The 18923-nt window shown below is 41.1% G+C and overlaps 1 protein-coding gene across 1 annotated transcript in view; it reads left to right on the top strand.

The window, feature by feature from the left end:
- The window catches only part of LOC110126139 (cytochrome P450 3A24), a 56879-nt gene extending 41918 nt beyond the window's left edge, over positions 1 to 14961 (top strand). The window contains exons 10-13 of the mRNA XM_070460350.1: positions 4072 to 4232; positions 7444 to 7670; positions 12169 to 12331; positions 14748 to 14961. Of these exons, the coding sequence (XP_070316451.1) occupies positions 4072 to 4232; positions 7444 to 7670; positions 12169 to 12331; positions 14748 to 14843 (647 nt within the window). The 3' untranslated portion in view covers positions 14844 to 14961. The remainder of the gene's footprint in view (positions 1 to 4071; positions 4233 to 7443; positions 7671 to 12168; positions 12332 to 14747) is intronic.
- Positions 14962 to 18923: the final 3962 nt, after the last annotated feature.

Genomic DNA, 18923 nt, shown 5'->3' with positions numbered 1-18923 from the left:
AATATCAGAAACCCATACTGGTGTGATACACTTGTTATAATCAATGAGCCTAAACTGATATATTATTATCACCCAAAGACAATAGCTCACACCTAGGTCCAATCTTGACATTGTATATTCTATGGCTTTTGATCAATGTTTAATGATGTGTGTCTACCACTGTCATATACAGAGTATCCTGTATCCTTTTATCATTTTCCAAGAACTTCCTCACTTCCTAATGCAAGACATTCCAGCTTTCTCTTCTATTTTCCCTGGAATAAGCCATTTCTCTAAGAAGTTCAGGTTCCATTTAGTGAGAAATGGTATTTAGAATCCAAAATCTGGGTTCTAGGAATGCTCATTGCTACCAGGGTTTTTTTGTTTTGTTTTTTGGTTTTTTTGCTTCCAGATCCTCTCAGTCTACAACTTTCAGAACACCAACTATTTTTACACAGGGATGTAAAAATTTTTTTAAAAAAAGAAAAAGATTTATGTATCTACTCCAAAACGCTGATGCAAACCAGCTCTCTCTCACACACACAAAAAGACCCTGGTGTTTTAATTCCATTACATGCATACTCCTAAATGGTTAGCGGGATTGATAACCATCTCACAACAGTCTGGAATTTTATAAAATTGGTTCTTGAAAGCAGGTATAAACCTACTTCAGCACACTCTAAGTATATCTATAACTGTGTGGACACCTACTTCTATCATTCTATCTATCTATTATCATCTATCATTTTTTAAGTACATGATTCAATACAACTTTCTGTGATGAAGGAAATAATCTGTATCTGTTCAGTTCGATATAGTAATCACTAGAAGTAAGTGTCTACTGAGGACATGACAGGGCCAGTGCCCCTAGAACCTGAATACTAAATTGCATTTAATTTTAATCAACTAAAATTTGAATAGTCACATATTAGACAGCACAGCTCTAGACTTTGAGTATTATGGTGTTTATCTTAACTGGGGAAAGAATTTGATGGCTGAATTTATCCACAATAGCATCACAGATATCATCATTGGAGAATTACAACCTTGTAGACTTTTATTACACTCATTTTATATTACTTTTATTATTAAGTTCTTGGTTGGAGCAGGTACCACATAGAGTTGAGTGCTTTAAGTAACAAATGTCCTACTACACCCGTCAAATAGCTGAGAGCCTGAACATACTTGGTCTCTTCAGAAAAAATGAAATTGGAGACCAGTGCATAATCCCAGGGCTGTTTGGTAAGCATAAAGAAGAGCAGAGAGGGGGATGTGTACTTAGAGGATGACCGTCAGACTAAGATGAATCAGCATTGCTAATTCTACTCTCTGGATCTTATTTTTCTAATTTTCACATTGGGCTATATCCTTCCATGGATGCATTCTTTCTTTTGCTACTTTAATGCAAATGATTAGACTAGGATCATCACAACTCTTCAAGTTTTTTGTTGATTTCTGTAGCTTCTATACATATCTCAAACAATCCCTTGAAGACATATGCCGCAGGTCTTGTATTACCTGATGCCTCTCAAGGGCATAATCTATGATTCTCAGGCTACATTGTGCACATACATCTCCACATCTCATGAAAGTTCAGATGTTGTATCCATAGCTCTAGGATGGGATTTGAGAATCTGAATTTGTATTAGGCTTCCAGATCCTGCTCATGCTGCTGGTCCACAGACCACACTTTGAGTTTCAAGGGTTTATCTGTAGCCCGTATTGTACTCTTATGTTCCTGTAAACAAGTTTTGATAAAATATAATTTAATTTCCCCTACCATATGGTCTGACTGGAAAAGGGAGTGGCAAACCACTTCAGTATTCTTGCCTTAAGAACTCCATGAACAGTATGAAAAAGCAAAAAATATGACACTGAAATAGAGGAACACAATAGAATGGGAAAGGCTAGATTCTCTTCAAGAAAATTAGGGATACCAGGGAATATTTCATGCAAAGATGGGCACAATAAAGAGCAGAAGTGGCGTGGACCTAACAGAAAAAAAGAAGATATTAAGAAGAGGTGGCAAGAATACACAGAACTATACAAAAAAATATTTTCTAGACCCAGATAACCATGATGGTGAGATCACTCACCTAGAACCAGACATCCTGGTGTGTGACGTCAAGTGGGCCTTAGGAAGCATCACTATGAACAAAGCTATTGGGACTGATGGAATTCCAGTTGAGCTATTTCAAATCCTCAAAGATTATGCTATTAAAGTGTTGCACTCAATGTGCCAGCAAATTTGGAAAACTCAGCAGTGGCCACAGGACTGGAAAAGGTCAGTTTTCACTCCAATCCCAAAGAAAGGCAATGCCAAAGAGTGCTCAAAGCTCAAAATTACTGCACGATTGCACCCATCTCACATGCTAGCAAAGTAGTGCTCAAAATTCTCCAAGTGAGGCTTCAACCGTACATGAACTATGAACTTCCAGATGTTCAAGCTGGATTTAGAAAAGGCAGAGGAACCAGATCAAATTGCTATCGTCAGTTGGATCATAGGAAAAGCTAGAGAGTTCTAGAAAAACATCTACTTCTGCTTTATTGACTACACCAAAGCCTTTGACTGTGTGGATCACAACAAACTGTGGAAAATTCTTAAAGAGATGGGAATACCAGACCACCTGACCTGTCTCCTGAGAAATCTGTACGCAGGTCAAGAAGCAACAGTTAGAACTAGACATGGAACAACGGACTGGTTCCAAATTGGGAAAGGAACATGTCACGGCTGTATTTTGTCACCCTACTTATTTAACTTTTATGCAGAGTACATCATGCAAAATGCTGGGCTGGATGAAGCATAAGCTGAAATCAGGATTGCTGAGAGGAATCTCAGTAACCTCAGATACACAGATGACACTACACTTATGGTGGAAAGTGAAGAGGAACTAAAGAACTTCTTGAAAAAAGTGAAAGAGGAGAGTGAAAAAGCTGGCTTAAAACTCAACACTCAAAAAATGAAGATCATGGCATTTGGTCCCATCACTTCATGACAAATAGATGGTGAAACAATGGAAACAGTGAGAGATTTTATTTTCTTTGGCTCCAGAATTACTGCAGATGGTGACTGCAGCCATGAAATTAAAAGATGCTTGCACCTTGGAAGAAAAGCTATGACCAACCTAGACAGCATATTAAAAAGCAGAGACATTACTTTGCCAACAAAGGTCCATCTAATCAAAGCTATGGTTTTTCCAGTAGTCATGTATGGATGTGAGAGTTGGACTATAAAGAAATCTGAGCACCAAAGAATTGATGCTTTTGAACTGTGGTGTTGGAGAAGACTCTTGAGAGACCCTTAGACTGCAGTGAGATCAGACCAGTCCATCCTAAAGGGAATCAGTCCTGAATATTCATTGGAAGGGCTGATGCTGAAGCTGAAGTTCCAATACACTGGCCACCTGATGCAAAGAACTGACTCTTTAGAAAAGACCCTGATGCTGGGAAAGATTTAAGGCAGGAGTAGAAGGGGATGACAGAGGATGAGTGGTTGGATGGATCACTGACTCGATGGACATGAGTTTGAGCAAGCTCCTGGAGTCGGTGATGGACAGGGAGGCCTGGCATGCTGCAGTCCATGGGATTTCAAAGAGTCGGACATGATTGAGCAATTGAACTAAACTGACCATGTAGCTTTATTATTGTATCCTTTAAAAAAATCAAGCTGTGCCTTAACTAAAATAATTTAAAATATTCTAGGAGGAAAAGCTACTCCATTTTACTTGGAGCTAAAGTTTTTTACAGTTCTCTAAAAGACGAAATGATAACACTGTAGATGTTAGACAGAAGTGCTATCTCTTGAAATTACCCAGCTTTGTTGGTGGGGGTTGGCATTGCCAGGAACAGAGGGCCAAGAATAGTATAGACTTGGAAAAAACTGGATCAAGACAGTTCTTGGCTTTTTCTTGGCTCTGTGAGGAAGACACAGGGTGTAAATCACTCTCAGTTTGATTCTGAATTACTTTTACATGACTTCCCCTAGGGGTTTGAGAGTTTCACTGAAATATCTCATCATTTAAACTATGGTTTTTACAATGCCATGCTTTACCTAAAATGTCTTTACTTTTTTTTTTTTTTTTTTTTTTTTAGCTCTCTCTGACCAAGAACTCTTGGCCCAAAGTATTATCTTTATTTTTGCTGGCTATGAGACCACTAGCAGTACTCTTTCTTTCCTTCTATATATTTTGGCCACTCACCCTGATGTCCAGCAGAAGCTGCAGGAGGAGATTGATGCAACTTTCCCCAGTAAGGTGAGTGATGATACCCGGAGAGAGAGGGGCAAGGTGAAACCTTAGCATGATTGTCTTCTCATCAATTCTTAGGAGATTTCTGCCAAAAGCGTAAGCATCAAATCATTTGCCTCCTTTCCCAGGTGGTACAGTGGGGAAAAATCCAATCCTTCTTCCAATGCAGGAGATGCGGGTTTGATACCTGGGTTGAGAAGATACCCTGGAGTCAGAAATGGCAACCCACTCCAGTATTCTTGCCTTGGAAATCCCATGGACAGAGGAGCCTGGTGGGCTAGAGTTCATGGGATTGTAAAGAGTCAAAGAAGACTAAGTTATTGAGCACAGCACATTTAGGAAGGATCTAAAGGATACAAAGCAAAGGGAGAAAACATAAGTAGTTCGTGCTACTCACAGCAATATAAGTACTTTGAAAAAAGTGCTGGTCCTGCGGTATCAGTTATCAGAATAATGCCAAGTAAAATTCACAGAACTTCAGTAGCATTCTAGCAATAACCATTTATTTCTCTGGTGTCTGCATTTGTTGTTCAGGCACTACATTGTGTCGGACTCTTTGCGACCCCATGGACTGCAGCACTCCAGGCTTCCCTGTCCCTCACTATCTCCCAGAGTTTGCCCAAGTTCATGGTGTCTGCATGGTTATCTGTTGATATTGGCTGGACTTGCTGTGGTCTGGGCTGTGGTCTGTGGTGGATCTAGGATGACCTTGGCTAAGTGGTTGTGTTGCAGGAAGGGGGACCCCTTCAAGGGCCCGAAACTGGGCTCTTGTCGAACACTCAGAAATGAATCGTCCGAGGAGACACATGTTCTGACAAAGCAAGAGATTTTGTTGGGAAAGGGCACCCAGGTGGAGAGCAGGAATGTAAGGGAACCCAGGAGAACTGCTCTGTCTCATGGCTTGCAGTCTTGGGTTTTATGGTAATGGGATTAGTTCCCGGGTTGTCATTAGCCAATCATTCTGACTCAGAGTCCTTCCTGGTGGTACATGCCTTATTCAGCCAAGGTGGATGCTAGAGAGAAGGATTCTGGGAGGTGGTTGGACATGTGGTGTCTCCTTTTGACCTTTCCTGAACTCTTCCGGTTGGTGGTGGCTGATTAGTTCCGTGTTCCTTACCAGGACCTTCTGTCGTAAAACAGCTCATGCAAATGGTTACTATGGCACCTGGCCAGGGTGTGCGGTTTCAGTCATTGTGCTTCCCCTAACAGTTGGACTGACTCAGCTCCACACATGCTCCTCACATGTCTCAATCTCTACATGTTTGCTTCTCAGAGCAGCAGTAGATGTCATGAGCAAGAGGCCTAATCCCTAATCCCTTCAACCTTCAAAACTGCTAGCATCACACATAGCCAATATTCCACTGGCTCAACGTGAGCCGCCTGACCAACCTGAGTCAGAATGGGAGGGCATCACAGAGTTAATGGCAAAGGGAATGGACAGAGGAAATGGTGGAGAATTGGGACCATTAATTCAGTCTACTGCCCTGAGTAAACTTTAGCCTAGGTGGAGCCTGGTGTACAAGAAAGGATATATGGTAGGAAACAGAGGACATGAGTGTGAGACCTGACTGGTTTTGGACAAGTCTTATGACCTTTCAGATTCCTAGGTCCTTCAAATACTTTGTAGGGCCTGCATAAATTAGAGATGATGTTTCTTCTCTGATAAACCCCATATTGGGATTCTTTTGATTACAAGAAGATCAAAAGGTCACTAACAGACCGAGGCTAGCTAAGGCATTGCATTCTCTCCTTTTTATAAGAATACTGATAATACTAGTACTATCGGCTGATATGTGATTCTTACTTTGTATGTCTGGTCTAAATACTTTCTATTTATAAATATGTTTAATTTTCAAGAAATTCTTTATTAGTCAGGAGAGGCTAGCTTATACCTAAGTAACAGACAAGCCCTGGGATCTCAGGGGCTTTCATAGCAAAGTTTTCCATCACCCACGTGTACACGCTGAACATGGATTGTTAGTGGAGGATGGAGTGGACAGCTCTGCTTCACAGAGTCACCCAGGAAAACTGGCTCAGAGCCTTCACCATCTGATAATTGCCTTATCTGGAACATGAGGCCTTCTTGTCTGCTGTGGAATAAGGAACTCAAGAGCTGCTTACTGGGCTTTCAACTGATTTGTCTCTGAACTGACATAATCACCCAAGTTCACAGCCTGTTGGCAAGGGTGATTTGGCCATAACCTCAAGTGGGCTGGGATACATGGGGCCTACATGGGTGCTGGGTGAGCAGTGAGTGTCTCTGCCACACAACCCTCTGCAGGGTCATCTCCATCTGTCTCCATGTGACATATGAGAAACCTGAGCTACAGGGAGATGAAATACTTCCAGACACTAGTTGTGTATGTGGTGGTGATCAAGTCAAGCTGTGATCCAGGGTGTTGGATCCTGAGCCACTCTTACCCTCTACAATGTTGCTCCTTGACTACAACCCCACGTGACAGCCATGTATCACCCCCCAGTGGTCTCAGATCTCAGCCAACACTGGAGTTCTTTCTGGTGTGCGGAGACCTGGCCCCTGGGGCTGCAATGACTGGTTTAGACCTTCAGACCTCAGGGTCACAGCTGTAGGGATAATAAGAGACTCTTCTAGCAGCAGGGGTTGGGGTTCTGATCCTCTTGTAAATTCCTTGTGTCTGAAATTGTGTTCTCATTCATACTCTTCATTTGTGGATTTGGTTCAGAAAGGAGCTCGTTTCTCCCCTATTATTTATAGAGCTTTCATATATTGTTTCCAGACTGTATGTGTATAATGAAGAGAATGAGCAATCAGGAGTCTTCAACTAAGAACTTTCATGTTGAATAGGGGATTTGCTCTTTTATACATTCTTTCCTTGGTACAGATGTGTGGCCTCACTTTCAAAAACAAACAGTGACTGTGGCCTATTTCGCTTAAGAGTAAGGGTCCTAGTCTTGGTCATGTTTGTTCTCATGAGAGAGAAGATATACTCCATGATAACCTGTGGTGTTTCACAAACTATTTAGAGAATTGTTCCAATGTTCTTCCATTGTCATGACTACTGCCCATCTCAATGGGTGTTGAGAGGTCAAATGACATGTAAAATGTCTATAAATGCTGATGTTCTTTACCAATTTAAATTATTCCCTGGAGTTCCTAACATCTCAATAGGCCTACATAGATGGAGATGAAGGTTAACCTGATATCTTAATTTATCAAAATCTCTTTCTTTCTTCCCAGGTGCCTCCGACCTATGATGTCCTGGCACAGATGGAGTATCTTGACATGGTGGTGAATGAGACTCTCAGAATGTTCCCAATTGTTGTTAGACTGGAGAGGTTCTGTAAGAAGGATGTGGAAATCCATGGGGTGTCCATTCCCAAAGGGACAACAGCGACAGTGCCAATCTCCGTGCTTCACAGAGACCCACAGCTCTGGCCAGAGCCTGAGGAGTTCCGTCCTGAAAGGTACAAGACTCTAGGGAAGGGGACCCCCTCTGATCCAGTTGCTCAGAGCGTATTCTGACGACTCTCATTATGGGTAACAAATGTGTGACTGTATAATCACTTTATTTTATACCTTTTTATTGTTAAATGTCTTTTCTTATTCCAAGAATATTATTTGATTAAGTAATAATTAAAATTAAAATTAATAATAATTAAAATTTAAAATTTTACCAACTATGAACTAGAAAAAAAATTTTTTAACTCTGTATATTCTCAATACCTTAAGCTTTGCTGTCGTTTAGACACTAAGTTGTGTCCGACTCTTTGCAACCTCATGGACTGTGTCCCACCAGTCTCCTCTGTCTGTGGGGTTTTCCAGGCAAGAATACTGAAGTGGGTTGCCATTTCCTTCTATAGGAGATACTGCTGACCCAGGGATTGAACCCATATCTTGTGCGTTGGCAAGTGGATTTTTTTACCTCTGAGCTATCATGGAAGCCAAATAACTTAAAATAGGCCTCATTAATAGTGGAATGTAAATCCTGTGGACATTTTTCTATGCTTCCACCCATTGTCAGAATGGCACTATATATAGTCTGATTTTCAATTGCTTACTTTATTTAACAGTAAACTATAAACAACATTCTGTTTTTTAAATATATTTATATATCTTGCATCTGCTATAATTCATTTAACAGCTATATTATTTTAGGTGTGTTGGTTTTTATTCCTTACAGTCTGTCGGTCTGTTCTCCTTAGTTCTTTGAATTCATCACTAACATTCCCATATTTCCATTGTTTTAAACATTGGCTGCTGTTTCCTCTATTATTATTGTGGGACTGTAGGCTGAGGACCTAGAGGTCTCATACCTGATGGTTCCAGCAGCCTCAGTGAGGATGGAGACACAGGTGCCCTCGTTCAGTCTGTGGCTGCAGACCTGAGTCAGCTCCCTTCTGCCTCAGTGTTTGGTGACCTTTTGGAGAGAAGTCCTCTGTCTCTAGATGTCTAGACTTCCTCCTTGGAGGGGTTAATATTGTCTTCCGGGAATTCAGAGTCAGGGTCTGGTTTGGGCACAGATTGGACTCTGGAGAGAGTTGATGCTCTCCCATTTATTTTACGGTAAGCAAAATTTGGATTGAACATTTTAGTGCACTAGCTGGATCTAGCCCTTTATGAGCCCCTGACTATAAGCTCCCTAACAGCAGGGACTGTGTCTTGTTCACCCTGGTGTCCCTAGCCCCAGCATAACCTGTACCCATACCATTGCTGAAAGAAGAGTCAGAGTCCACCGAGTCCTCCGTCCTGGACCAGCGAACCTCAGGGTCTCTCTTAAGCTCAGCAGCTCCCCCTCCTGCAACCTCAGGAACTTGAAACCAGAGACCACGCACTGCACTTCCCTTTGTTTTGTTTTGTTTTTTATTAGTTGGAGGCTAATTACTTTACATTATTGTAGTGGTTTTTGTCATACATTGACATGAATTAGCCATGGATTTACATGTATTCCGCATCCCGATCCCCCCTCCCACCTCCCTCTCCACCCGATCCCTCTGGGTCTTCCCAGTGCACCAGGCCCGAGCACTTGTCTCATGCATCCAGCCTGGGCTGGTGATCTGTTTCACCCTAGATAATATACATGTTTCAATGCTGTTCTCTTGAAACATCCCACCCTTGCCTTCTTCCACAGAGTCCAAAAGTCTGTTCTGTACATCTGTGTCTCTTTTCTGTTTTGCATATAGGGTTATTGTTACCATCTTTCTAAATTCCATATACATGTGTTAGTATACTGTAATGGTCTTTATCTTTCTGGCTTACTTCACTCTGTATAATGGGCTCCAGGTTCATCCATCTCATTAGAACTCATTCAAATGAATTCTTTTTAATGGCTGAGTAATATTCCATGGTGTATATGTACCACAGCTTCCTCATCCATTCGTCTGCTGATGGGCATCTAGGTTGCTTCCATGTCCTGGCAATTATAAACAGTGCTGCGATGAACATTGGAGTGCATGTGTCTCTTTCAGATCTGGTTTCCTTGGTGTGCATGCCCAGAAGTGGGATTGCTGGGTCATATGGCAGTTCTATTTCCAGCTTTTTAAGAAATCTCCACACTGTTTTCCATAGCGGCTGTACTAGTTTGCATTCCCACCAACAGTGTAAGAGGGTTCCCTTTTCTCCACACCCTCTCCAGCATTTATTGCTTGTAAACTTTTGGGTAGCAGCCATCCTGACTGGCGTGTAATGGTACCTCATTGTGGTTTTGATTTGCATTTCTCTGATAATGAGTGATGTTGAGCATCTTTTCATGTGTTTTTTAGCCATCTGTATGTCTTCTTTGGAGAAATGTCTGTTTAGTTCTTTGACCCATTTTTTGATTGGGTCGTTTATTTTTCTGGAGTTGAGCTGGAGGAGTTGCTTGTATATTTTTGAGATTAATCCTTTGTCTGTTGCTTCGTTTGCTATTATTTTCTCCCAATCTGAGGGCTGTCTTTTCACCTTACTTATAGTTTCCTTTGTTGTGCAAAAGCTTTTAAGTTTCATTAGGTCCCACTGGTTTATTTTTGCTTTTATTTCTAATATTCTGGGATGTGGATCATAGAGGATCCTGCTGTGATTTATGTCGGAGAGTGTTTTGCCTATGTTCTCCTCTAGGAGTTTTATAGTTTTTGGTCTTACATTTAGATCTTTAATCCATTTTGAGTTTATTTTTGTGTATGGTGTTAGAAAGTGTTCTAGTTTCATTCTTTTTTTTTCCCATTTATTTTTATTAGTTGGAGGCTAATTACTTTACATCATTGCAGTAGTTTTTGTCATACATTGAAATGAATTAGCCATGGATTTACATGTATTCCCCATCCCGGTCCCCCCTCCCACCTCCCTCTCCACCCGATCCCTCTGGGTCTTCCCAGTGCACCAGGCCCGAGCACGTGTCTCATGCACCCAACCTGGGCTGGTGATCTGTTTCACCCTAGATAATATACATGTTTCGATGCTGTTCTCTTGAAACATCCCACCCTCGCCTTCTCCCAGAGTCCACAAGTCTGTTCTATACATCTGAGTCTCTTTTTCTGTTTTGCATATAGGGTTATCGTTACCATCTTTCTAAATTCCATATGTATGTGTTAGTATACTGTAATGGTCTTTATCTTTCTGGCTTACTTCGCTCTGTATAATGGGCTCCAGTTTCATCCATCTCATTAGAACTGATTCAAATGAATTCTTTCACAATTTGTATGGAAATACAAAAAACCTCGAATAGCCAAAGTAATCCTGAGAAAGAAGAATGGAACTGGAGGAATCAATCTGCGTGACTTCAGACTATACTAGTTTCATTCTTTTACAGGTGGTTGACCAGTTTTCCCAGCACCACTTGTTAAAGAGGTTGTCTTTTTTCCATTGTATATCCTTGCCTCCTTTGTTGAAGATAAGGTGTCCATAGGTTCATGGATTTATCTCTGGGCTTTCTATTCTGTTCCATTGATCTATATTTCTGTCTTTGTGCCAGTACCATACTGTCTTGACTTCCCTTTGATTCATTCAGCCGTCAAGCAGAGAGGTAGTGCTCACCTGTTGGTGGCAGGGACTCGGGCCAGGGAGTGAGAAATCCAAATGTTAAAGCCCATTATTAAGAGTTTTGGACACATACACTGTATATTCTATAGGCACATGTCTATGAATCATGTTTAATGTATCTGTTTGTGCCCATTCCCTGATCAACAGCCATCAACCAAGTCTGCACCACTCACATGATGCCCTTCGACTAATTCTCCATGCATCTGAAATCACATTGTCTGTAAATATTCCAGTATAGTCTCCAAAATAGGGACACTAAAATACACAGAACCACAATGCCATTATTAGTTACTCCAAATCCATGTATTTTCTTAATATATTCAAGTATTGAGAAGTCAAATTTGAATTGAGCAGAGGTGTAACCATCAAGGACTTTATAGATTTGTGGAAATGATAGACACAGATATCAGTGATTGAACCAGAATAGAGTTGAGTCATATGCCCACATAAATCTATTGACTTCAACATCCTCTGTATGTGGGAGGAAGAGACACACATACACAAGAGGAGGGGAAGGGAAAACAATTGAAAACTAACAATTAAAATATTCAGAGACATTTCTCCTGCTTCCTTCATCTCTGAGCACATGGCCAATGTCAGTGTTTACGGAGGCAAGAACCCACTCTTCCTTCAATCAGTCTCATTTCCTAACTGTCTTTCAGAGCCTGAGCATGTCACCAACTTGAATGTAAATTTAATATTTAAAGATGCATTTTCTTTAATCATCCTTCATCTCATCTGTTTACCAGGACTGAAAGCTCCTGTGGGGAATAAGAAGGCCCTGGGGCTTACCTTTCTGACAGCAAAATCACCACAGCAGGATTCAGTCCTCTGCCCACAGGAGTCTCCCTTATGCTACTGGTTGAGGGTTTAAGCTGAAACCTCAGACCTGGAATTCCTGTGACTTTTCTGTTTCATTCACTTTTTCATCTACTGTTGTGGATCCAGGTTCAGTAAGAAGAACAAGGACAGCATAAATCCTTACGTCTACCTGCCTTTTGGATCTGGACCCCGAAATTGCATTGGCATGAGGTTTGCTGTCATGAATATGAAACTTGCTGCCGTCAGAGTCCTGCAGAACTTCTCTTTCAAACCTTGTAAAGAAACACAGGTCAGCAGTTCGCTCTGCATAGTGTTTTACTGAGAATTTTTTCAAGTGAGATGTGTCTGTCTGTGTCTATAAAATTGTGATCTTTTCAGATAACAATTTAGTTTACTAGACAGAGAATCTGTTTGAAGCCATCTGTGACCTTTAATTGTCAACCATCCCTGGAGGGCTAGGTCTGTGGCTTCATAAAGACCCAACTGTAAAGGTCATCTAGAGTCAAGCAGTTAGCACGACATGACTGTACAAAGTCCAGTGAACTTGAACAACTTTTAAAATGTGGAGTCATGTCCACTGGAAGGAAGGAAAATGAACAAAGTCGGGAGAGCAGTGATGACCGTGTCATGACTTTTCAGTGATGCCCTTCTCCATGGGGACTTACAGAAGCTCTCCTGACAGTGATTCTCAGCCACTGTTTGTATAAAGAAATTACTGGGGAGCAATATCCCGATGCTGAGGTCATCTCAGTGTCTCTAAAATAATTCCCCCAGAGTGTGGCATTGAGAGCACCCCCACTGACCCTCCTGTGCAGCCACAGTGATCCCTGAGTGAAAGCATTTCTGCCAGATGGGAAGGCTTCCCACAGCCCCTCACCTGCCAGGGATCCTGCTGCCATCCAGCTGGGCTCCCTTCACATTCTAAAAATGACTGTGTGTGTCCTTCCTGTCCACCCTCCAGTCCGTTCTCCACCTTCGAGTTCCAGTGCAGTCCCGAGCCCCTCCATGCAGCCTGCCCGTCCAGGCCAGTGCCCACTCTCCCCTCTGCTGTGTTTACAGGTGCCACAGGCTGGCGTCATGGGTTCTACCACCTAACTTAATACTGCATCACTGAACCATCCAGTTTGGTTCCTTTGTTTTACTTGCACCTAAAAAGATCTTTAACTGTATCCCCTCATTTATTCCTTCCATAAATGCCCAGTGGTGCCTTGATGTCATCAGGGCAATGTTTAAGGAGTGACTTGCAGTTGATTAGAGCTCTTGGACACAAATTTGGAACAGTTTGAACTTTAAAAATTTAACAAATATCATTTGTGTACTTCCTTGTTTTACAGGTCTGTGTGTGTGTCTATCTGTAGGAAAAATGCATACCATTTGAAAGTTTAAAATAACAATTTGGTGCAGTTATAGAAAGACCTGAAACCTCTCCACTCAGGAGCACACAGAACAGCTGCCATTGATTCTTGTCAAGCACGGCCCTTTAATAAGCCTTATTTCTAGGAGTCACACATTTGATAAGCAGCGGCTCCCCTTGAGTAGCTTTCTTGGGGAAGAGGAGGACATAGATGTTTCCATCTTACTTTCAGGCATCTGTGTGGTCGTCCTGTAAGGGCAAGCACACAGGGGACTCGGCTCTGAGAGAAAGGGGGCCTCGGGCACATCTGGGAAGCGCAGATGCCCCCGGTAAGCCCCACCCAGTCCCCCCCAGACTGGAGCTTCCCCTCCACAGACACTTACTTGTCCTTCAGCCAGCTGAGGTTAGGTTCCCCCAACACAGAGGGAGTGACTAGATGAGAAAGGGGCTAAAAATCTCAGACAAAACACTGTAGATCATCAGAGGTTCACCATTTGTACTACGATTGGGAACCAAGGGATCTTTAAAAAAAAAAAAAAAACAGGCATAATGCTTCATAGGCATAGTGCTCAGTCAATATTTTTATGCAAAATGAATGATGAATGGCCCTATCCAGTCTTGACATAACTTACACAGTAAGTACACAGAATCAAAGATAAAGAGGGGAATCTGGATGCATGTGATCAAAAGGTACAAACTTCTGGTTATGATAAATAAGTACAGGGATATCGCATAAAATGTGATGGTTATGGTTTTTAGACATTTTTAATATAATTAAAATAAAATTATAAAATTTTAGACCTAAATTTTAACATAAAATTATAGACATTTTTATGTAGTAGAAGAGAACAGATCCTAAAAGTGCTCATGAGAGGAAAATAGTATTTTTTATTTTTCTCTCTCTATGAGTCAATGGATCTTAACTAAACTTATTGTGGCTGTAATTTCATGATATATGTAAGTCAAATATTTATACCATAAATCATTTATATCTCAATAAGTTGGAATTAAAAAAATATATTAAGTGAATAATAATAATAATAAGTGAATAATAAGTGAGTACTAGAAGTGACTTTGTGCCCGTATATTTTATAACATGTTAAACAGACCAATTTTCTTAAAGTCATAATCTATTAAAATTGAATCAAGGAAATATTGGCAGTCTGCCCCTCCCTATAGCTATTGAACACATTGAATTGGTAAGTTTAAAAAAAATCAAAAATACACAATGCTAAAAGTAGCTTGTATATTGTTGTAAAGCATTATTGTCAGAAATGTATCTTGTCTACTTTGCTTCTCTTATTGGCGGTGCTTCATTCATTGGTTCTCTTATGCTTGCTTAACTTTGCAGATCCCCTTGAAAATAAGCAGTCAAGGACTTTTAAGACCAGAAAAACCTGTTGTTCTAAAGGTTGTGCCCAGAGGTGGAACCATAAGTGGAGCCTGACTTTCCCTAAAGACCTGGGCTTTATTCTTCAAGAAGCTGTGTCCCAGAATTTCAGGGGGGTTGATTTACTTTGTAGTAAAACTCAGAAATAAAGATGGGCTTCATTTGTTGTACCTGCTGGATGACTAGGGTATCTGCACATTTGTTTAGCTTTCTCAGTGTCTGTGTTTTTATATATTGTGTAACATGAAAGAGGTGACTAATGAGGGCTGGATACGTACACTCAGCTTATCTGACTCTCAAAGGACCATCTCCACCCACCCGCAGTTAGTAACATCTACTCCAGAGCGCTGATCAAGAAAGGAAAATGTCTCAACAGTTTTATCAGCAAATTAATGAAAACAAGAATTATTGTGGTAGCTGAAGTTCTGACATTTATTTATATATCACAGGTTTTATTTTATATATCCCAAATCAAATATTCTATTGAGCAGCTCTATAACAACTCTTTACAAAAGCGTTATTTGATACTTTTAATACACCCTGCACTTTAGGGGGAATGTGTACAACTGAGTCAGGGAGAGCCAGTGACCAAACACTTGGCCATCACAATCCCTGGTGGGTGGGGACTTTTTCAAAACTGCTGTTTGTTATGTTACATGGGTAAGAATTAATCCACAGTGATTTTGCCCATTTCTTAGAGGGTATGTTCATAGTTTAAATGTATGTTTTTTGAGCACATATTTTATATAACAACAGACACACATATACTATTAGCTTTGATTAAAAAATTTCATCCCATCTCCCCTGATATTTCTAGAAGGCAGGAAACGGATTTTCTTGAAGCGTCTTTGTATTCCACCCTCAACTCCCAACTGTCTTAACACAAGGAACATGGAATAAAAGATGGTTGGTCAGTCAGTTGATTGGGGAGAAAGGCTACAAGCACTGCTCACTTTCCGTTGATACCAGAAGCTGCACACGGTCCTTCCTTTCCCATTTCTGCCCCTGCCATCCACAACCCCTTCCTTGCTAGCGTTTTCCTCGATAGTCCAGTCCTAAAGTCATTGAGGGAGCACAGACGGTGGGCAGCCTTGCATTCAGGGTGTGGGCAGAGAAGGGGGGCTTAGCGGCTCCAAGTTGTAGGCTGCGTAGAGAGGGGACAGTATCCACAGAAACAGCAGCCTGGCATGATTGTGGGAACATAGGCTAGGAGAAAGGAGTGTCCACCCTGAAGAGTGGTCTGGCCAGGGCAGCCAGAGACTAAATAGGATGTGGAGGTCTGAGGAGGATGAGGAGGGCACCATGAGTAGAAAGGGGTTTGAGTGGCAATAGCTACATAAAGGGGGATTGATCAAGTAAATAAATATATTATGGATAATGCTACTATAGAAGAGCAGAGAAATTGTTCCAGAAGGAATGAAGAGGCTGAGCCAAAGCGGAAATAACATGCAGTTGTGTTTGTGTTTGGTGGTGGAAGTAAGGTCCAATGCTGTAAAGAACAATATTGCATAGGAACTTGGAATGTTAGATCCATGAATCAAGGTAAATTGAAAGTGGTCAAACAGGAGATGGCAAGAGTGAACATCAACATTTTAGGAGTCAGTGAACTAAAATGGACATGAATGGGTAAATTTAATTCAGATGACCATTGTATCTACTACTGTGGGCAGGAAGCCCTTAGAAGAAATGGAATAGCCCTCATAGTCAACAGAAGAGTCTGAAATGCAGTACTTTGGTAAAATCTCAAAAATGGCAGAATGATTTCAGTTCATTTCCAAGGCAAACCATTCAGTATCACAGTAATCCAAGTCTCTGACCCAACCACTAATGCCAAAGAATCTGAAGTGGAATGTTTCTATGAAAGACCTATAAGACCTTCTAGAACTAACTCCAAAACACCAGTCCTTTTCATCATAGGTGACTGGAATGCAAAATTAGAAGGTCAGGAGATATCTGGAGTAACAGGCAAGTCTGGCCTTGGAGTACAAAATGAAGCAGGACAAAGTTTAGCAAAGTTTTACCAAGAGAACCCACTGGTCATAGTAAACACCCTCTTCCGACAACACGAGAGCTGACTCTACACATGGACATCACCAAATGGTCAACGTTGAAATCAGATTGACTATATTCTTTGTAGCCAAAGATGGAGAAGCTCTATACAGTCAGCAAAAACAAGACTGGAAGCTGATTGTGGCTCAGATCATGAACTCCTTATTGCCAAATTCAGACTTAAATTGAAGAATGTAGGGAAAACCACTAGGCCATTCAGGTATGACCTAAATCAAATCCCTTTTGATTATACAATGGAAGTGACAAGTAGATTCAAGGGATTAGATCTGATAGAGTGCCTGAAGAACTATGGACCAAGGTTTGTAACATTGTACAGGAGGCAGTGATCAAAACCATCCCAAGAAAAAGAAATGCAAAAAGGCAAAATGGTTGTCTGAGGAGGCTTTACAAATAGCTAAGAAAAAAAAAGAAGCAAAAGGCAAAGGAGAAAAGTAAGATACACCCAATACCCATCTGAATGCAGATTTCCAGAGAATAGCAAGGAGAGATAAGAAACGCTTTTTAAGTGAACAATGCAAAGAAATAGGGGGTAAAAATAGAATGGGAAAGATGAGAGATCTCTTCAGGAAAATTAGAGATACCAAGGGAATATTTCATGCAAAGAAAGGCAAAATATAGGACAGAAACGGTATTGACCTAACAGAAACAGAAGATATTAAGAGGTGGGAAGGAAACACAGAAGAACTATACAAAGACTGACTCAGACAAGCACGATGGTGTGATCACTCACCTAAGCCAGACATCCTGGAGTGTGAAGTCACAAGTGGGCCTTAGGAAACATCACTACAAACAAAGCTAGTGGAGGTGATGGAATTCCAGTTGAGCTATTTCAAATCCCAAAAGATGATGCTGTGAAAGTGCTGCACTCAGTATGCCAGCAAATTTGGAAAACTCAGCAGTGGTCACAAGTTCAGTTTCATTCCAATCCCAAAGAAGGGCCATGCCAAAGAAAGTTCAAACTGCCACACAATTGCACTCATTTCACACGCTAGCAAAATAACGTCCAAAGTTCTTCAAGCTAGGCTTCAACAGTATGTGAACTGAGAACTTCCAGATACACAAGCTGAATTTAGAAAATGCGAAGGAACCAGAGATCAAATTGCCAACATCCATTGGATCATAGACAAAGCTTGAGAATCCCAGAAAAACATCTACTTCAGCTTCATTGACTACACTAAAGCCTTTGACTGTGTAGATCATAAAGAACTGTGGAAAATTCTTCAAGAGATGGAAATACCAGACCACCTTACCTGCTCCCTGAGAAATCTGTATGCAGGTCAAGAAGCAACAGATAGAACCATACATGGAACAACAGGCTGGTTCAAAATTGGGAAAGGAGTATGTCAGGGCTGTATACTGTCATCCTGCTTATTTAACTTATATGCAGAGTACTTCATATGCAATGTCAGGCTGGAAGAAACACAAGCTGAAATCAAGATGGTGGGGAGAAATATCAATAACCTCAGATATGCAAATGACACCACCCTTATGGCAGAAAGCAAAGAGGAAATAAAGAGCCTCTTGATGAAGGTGAAAAAGGAGAGTGAAAAAGCTGGCTTCAAACTCGACATTCAAAAAGCCAAGATCATGACATCTGTCCCATCACTTCATGGCAAATAGATAGGGAAACAATGGAAATAGTGAAAGACTTTATTTTCTTTGGCTCCAGAATCACTGCACATAATGACTGCAGCCATGAAATTAAAAGACATTTTCTCCTTGGAAGAAAAGCTACAATAAACCTAGACAACGTTTTAAAAAGCAGAGGCATTGCTTTGCCAACAAAAGTCCATCTAGTCAAAGCTATGGTTTTCCCAGTAGTCCCAGCAGGAATCTGCAGTAGGAGTCCTGTTCAGAGCCCGGAGCTCGGGACTGGTGCCCTGGGATGACCCAGAGGGATGGGATGGGGACGGATGTGGGAGGGGATTCAGGATGGGGAACACATGTAAATCCATGGCTGATTCATGTCAATGTATGGCAAAAACCACTACAATATTGTAAAGTAATTAGCCTCCAACTAATAAAAATAAAGGAAAAAAAAGGAAAAAACAGAGCGCTGAGCTCATA

Source organism: Odocoileus virginianus, chromosome 33 (genome assembly GCF_023699985.2).
Source record: "Odocoileus virginianus isolate 20LAN1187 ecotype Illinois chromosome 33, Ovbor_1.2, whole genome shotgun sequence".
Taxonomy (NCBI): domain Eukaryota; kingdom Metazoa; phylum Chordata; class Mammalia; order Artiodactyla; family Cervidae; genus Odocoileus; species Odocoileus virginianus.
The sequence above is the reverse complement of the archived record's forward strand: the minus strand, read 5'-3'. Positions and strand labels throughout refer to the sequence as shown.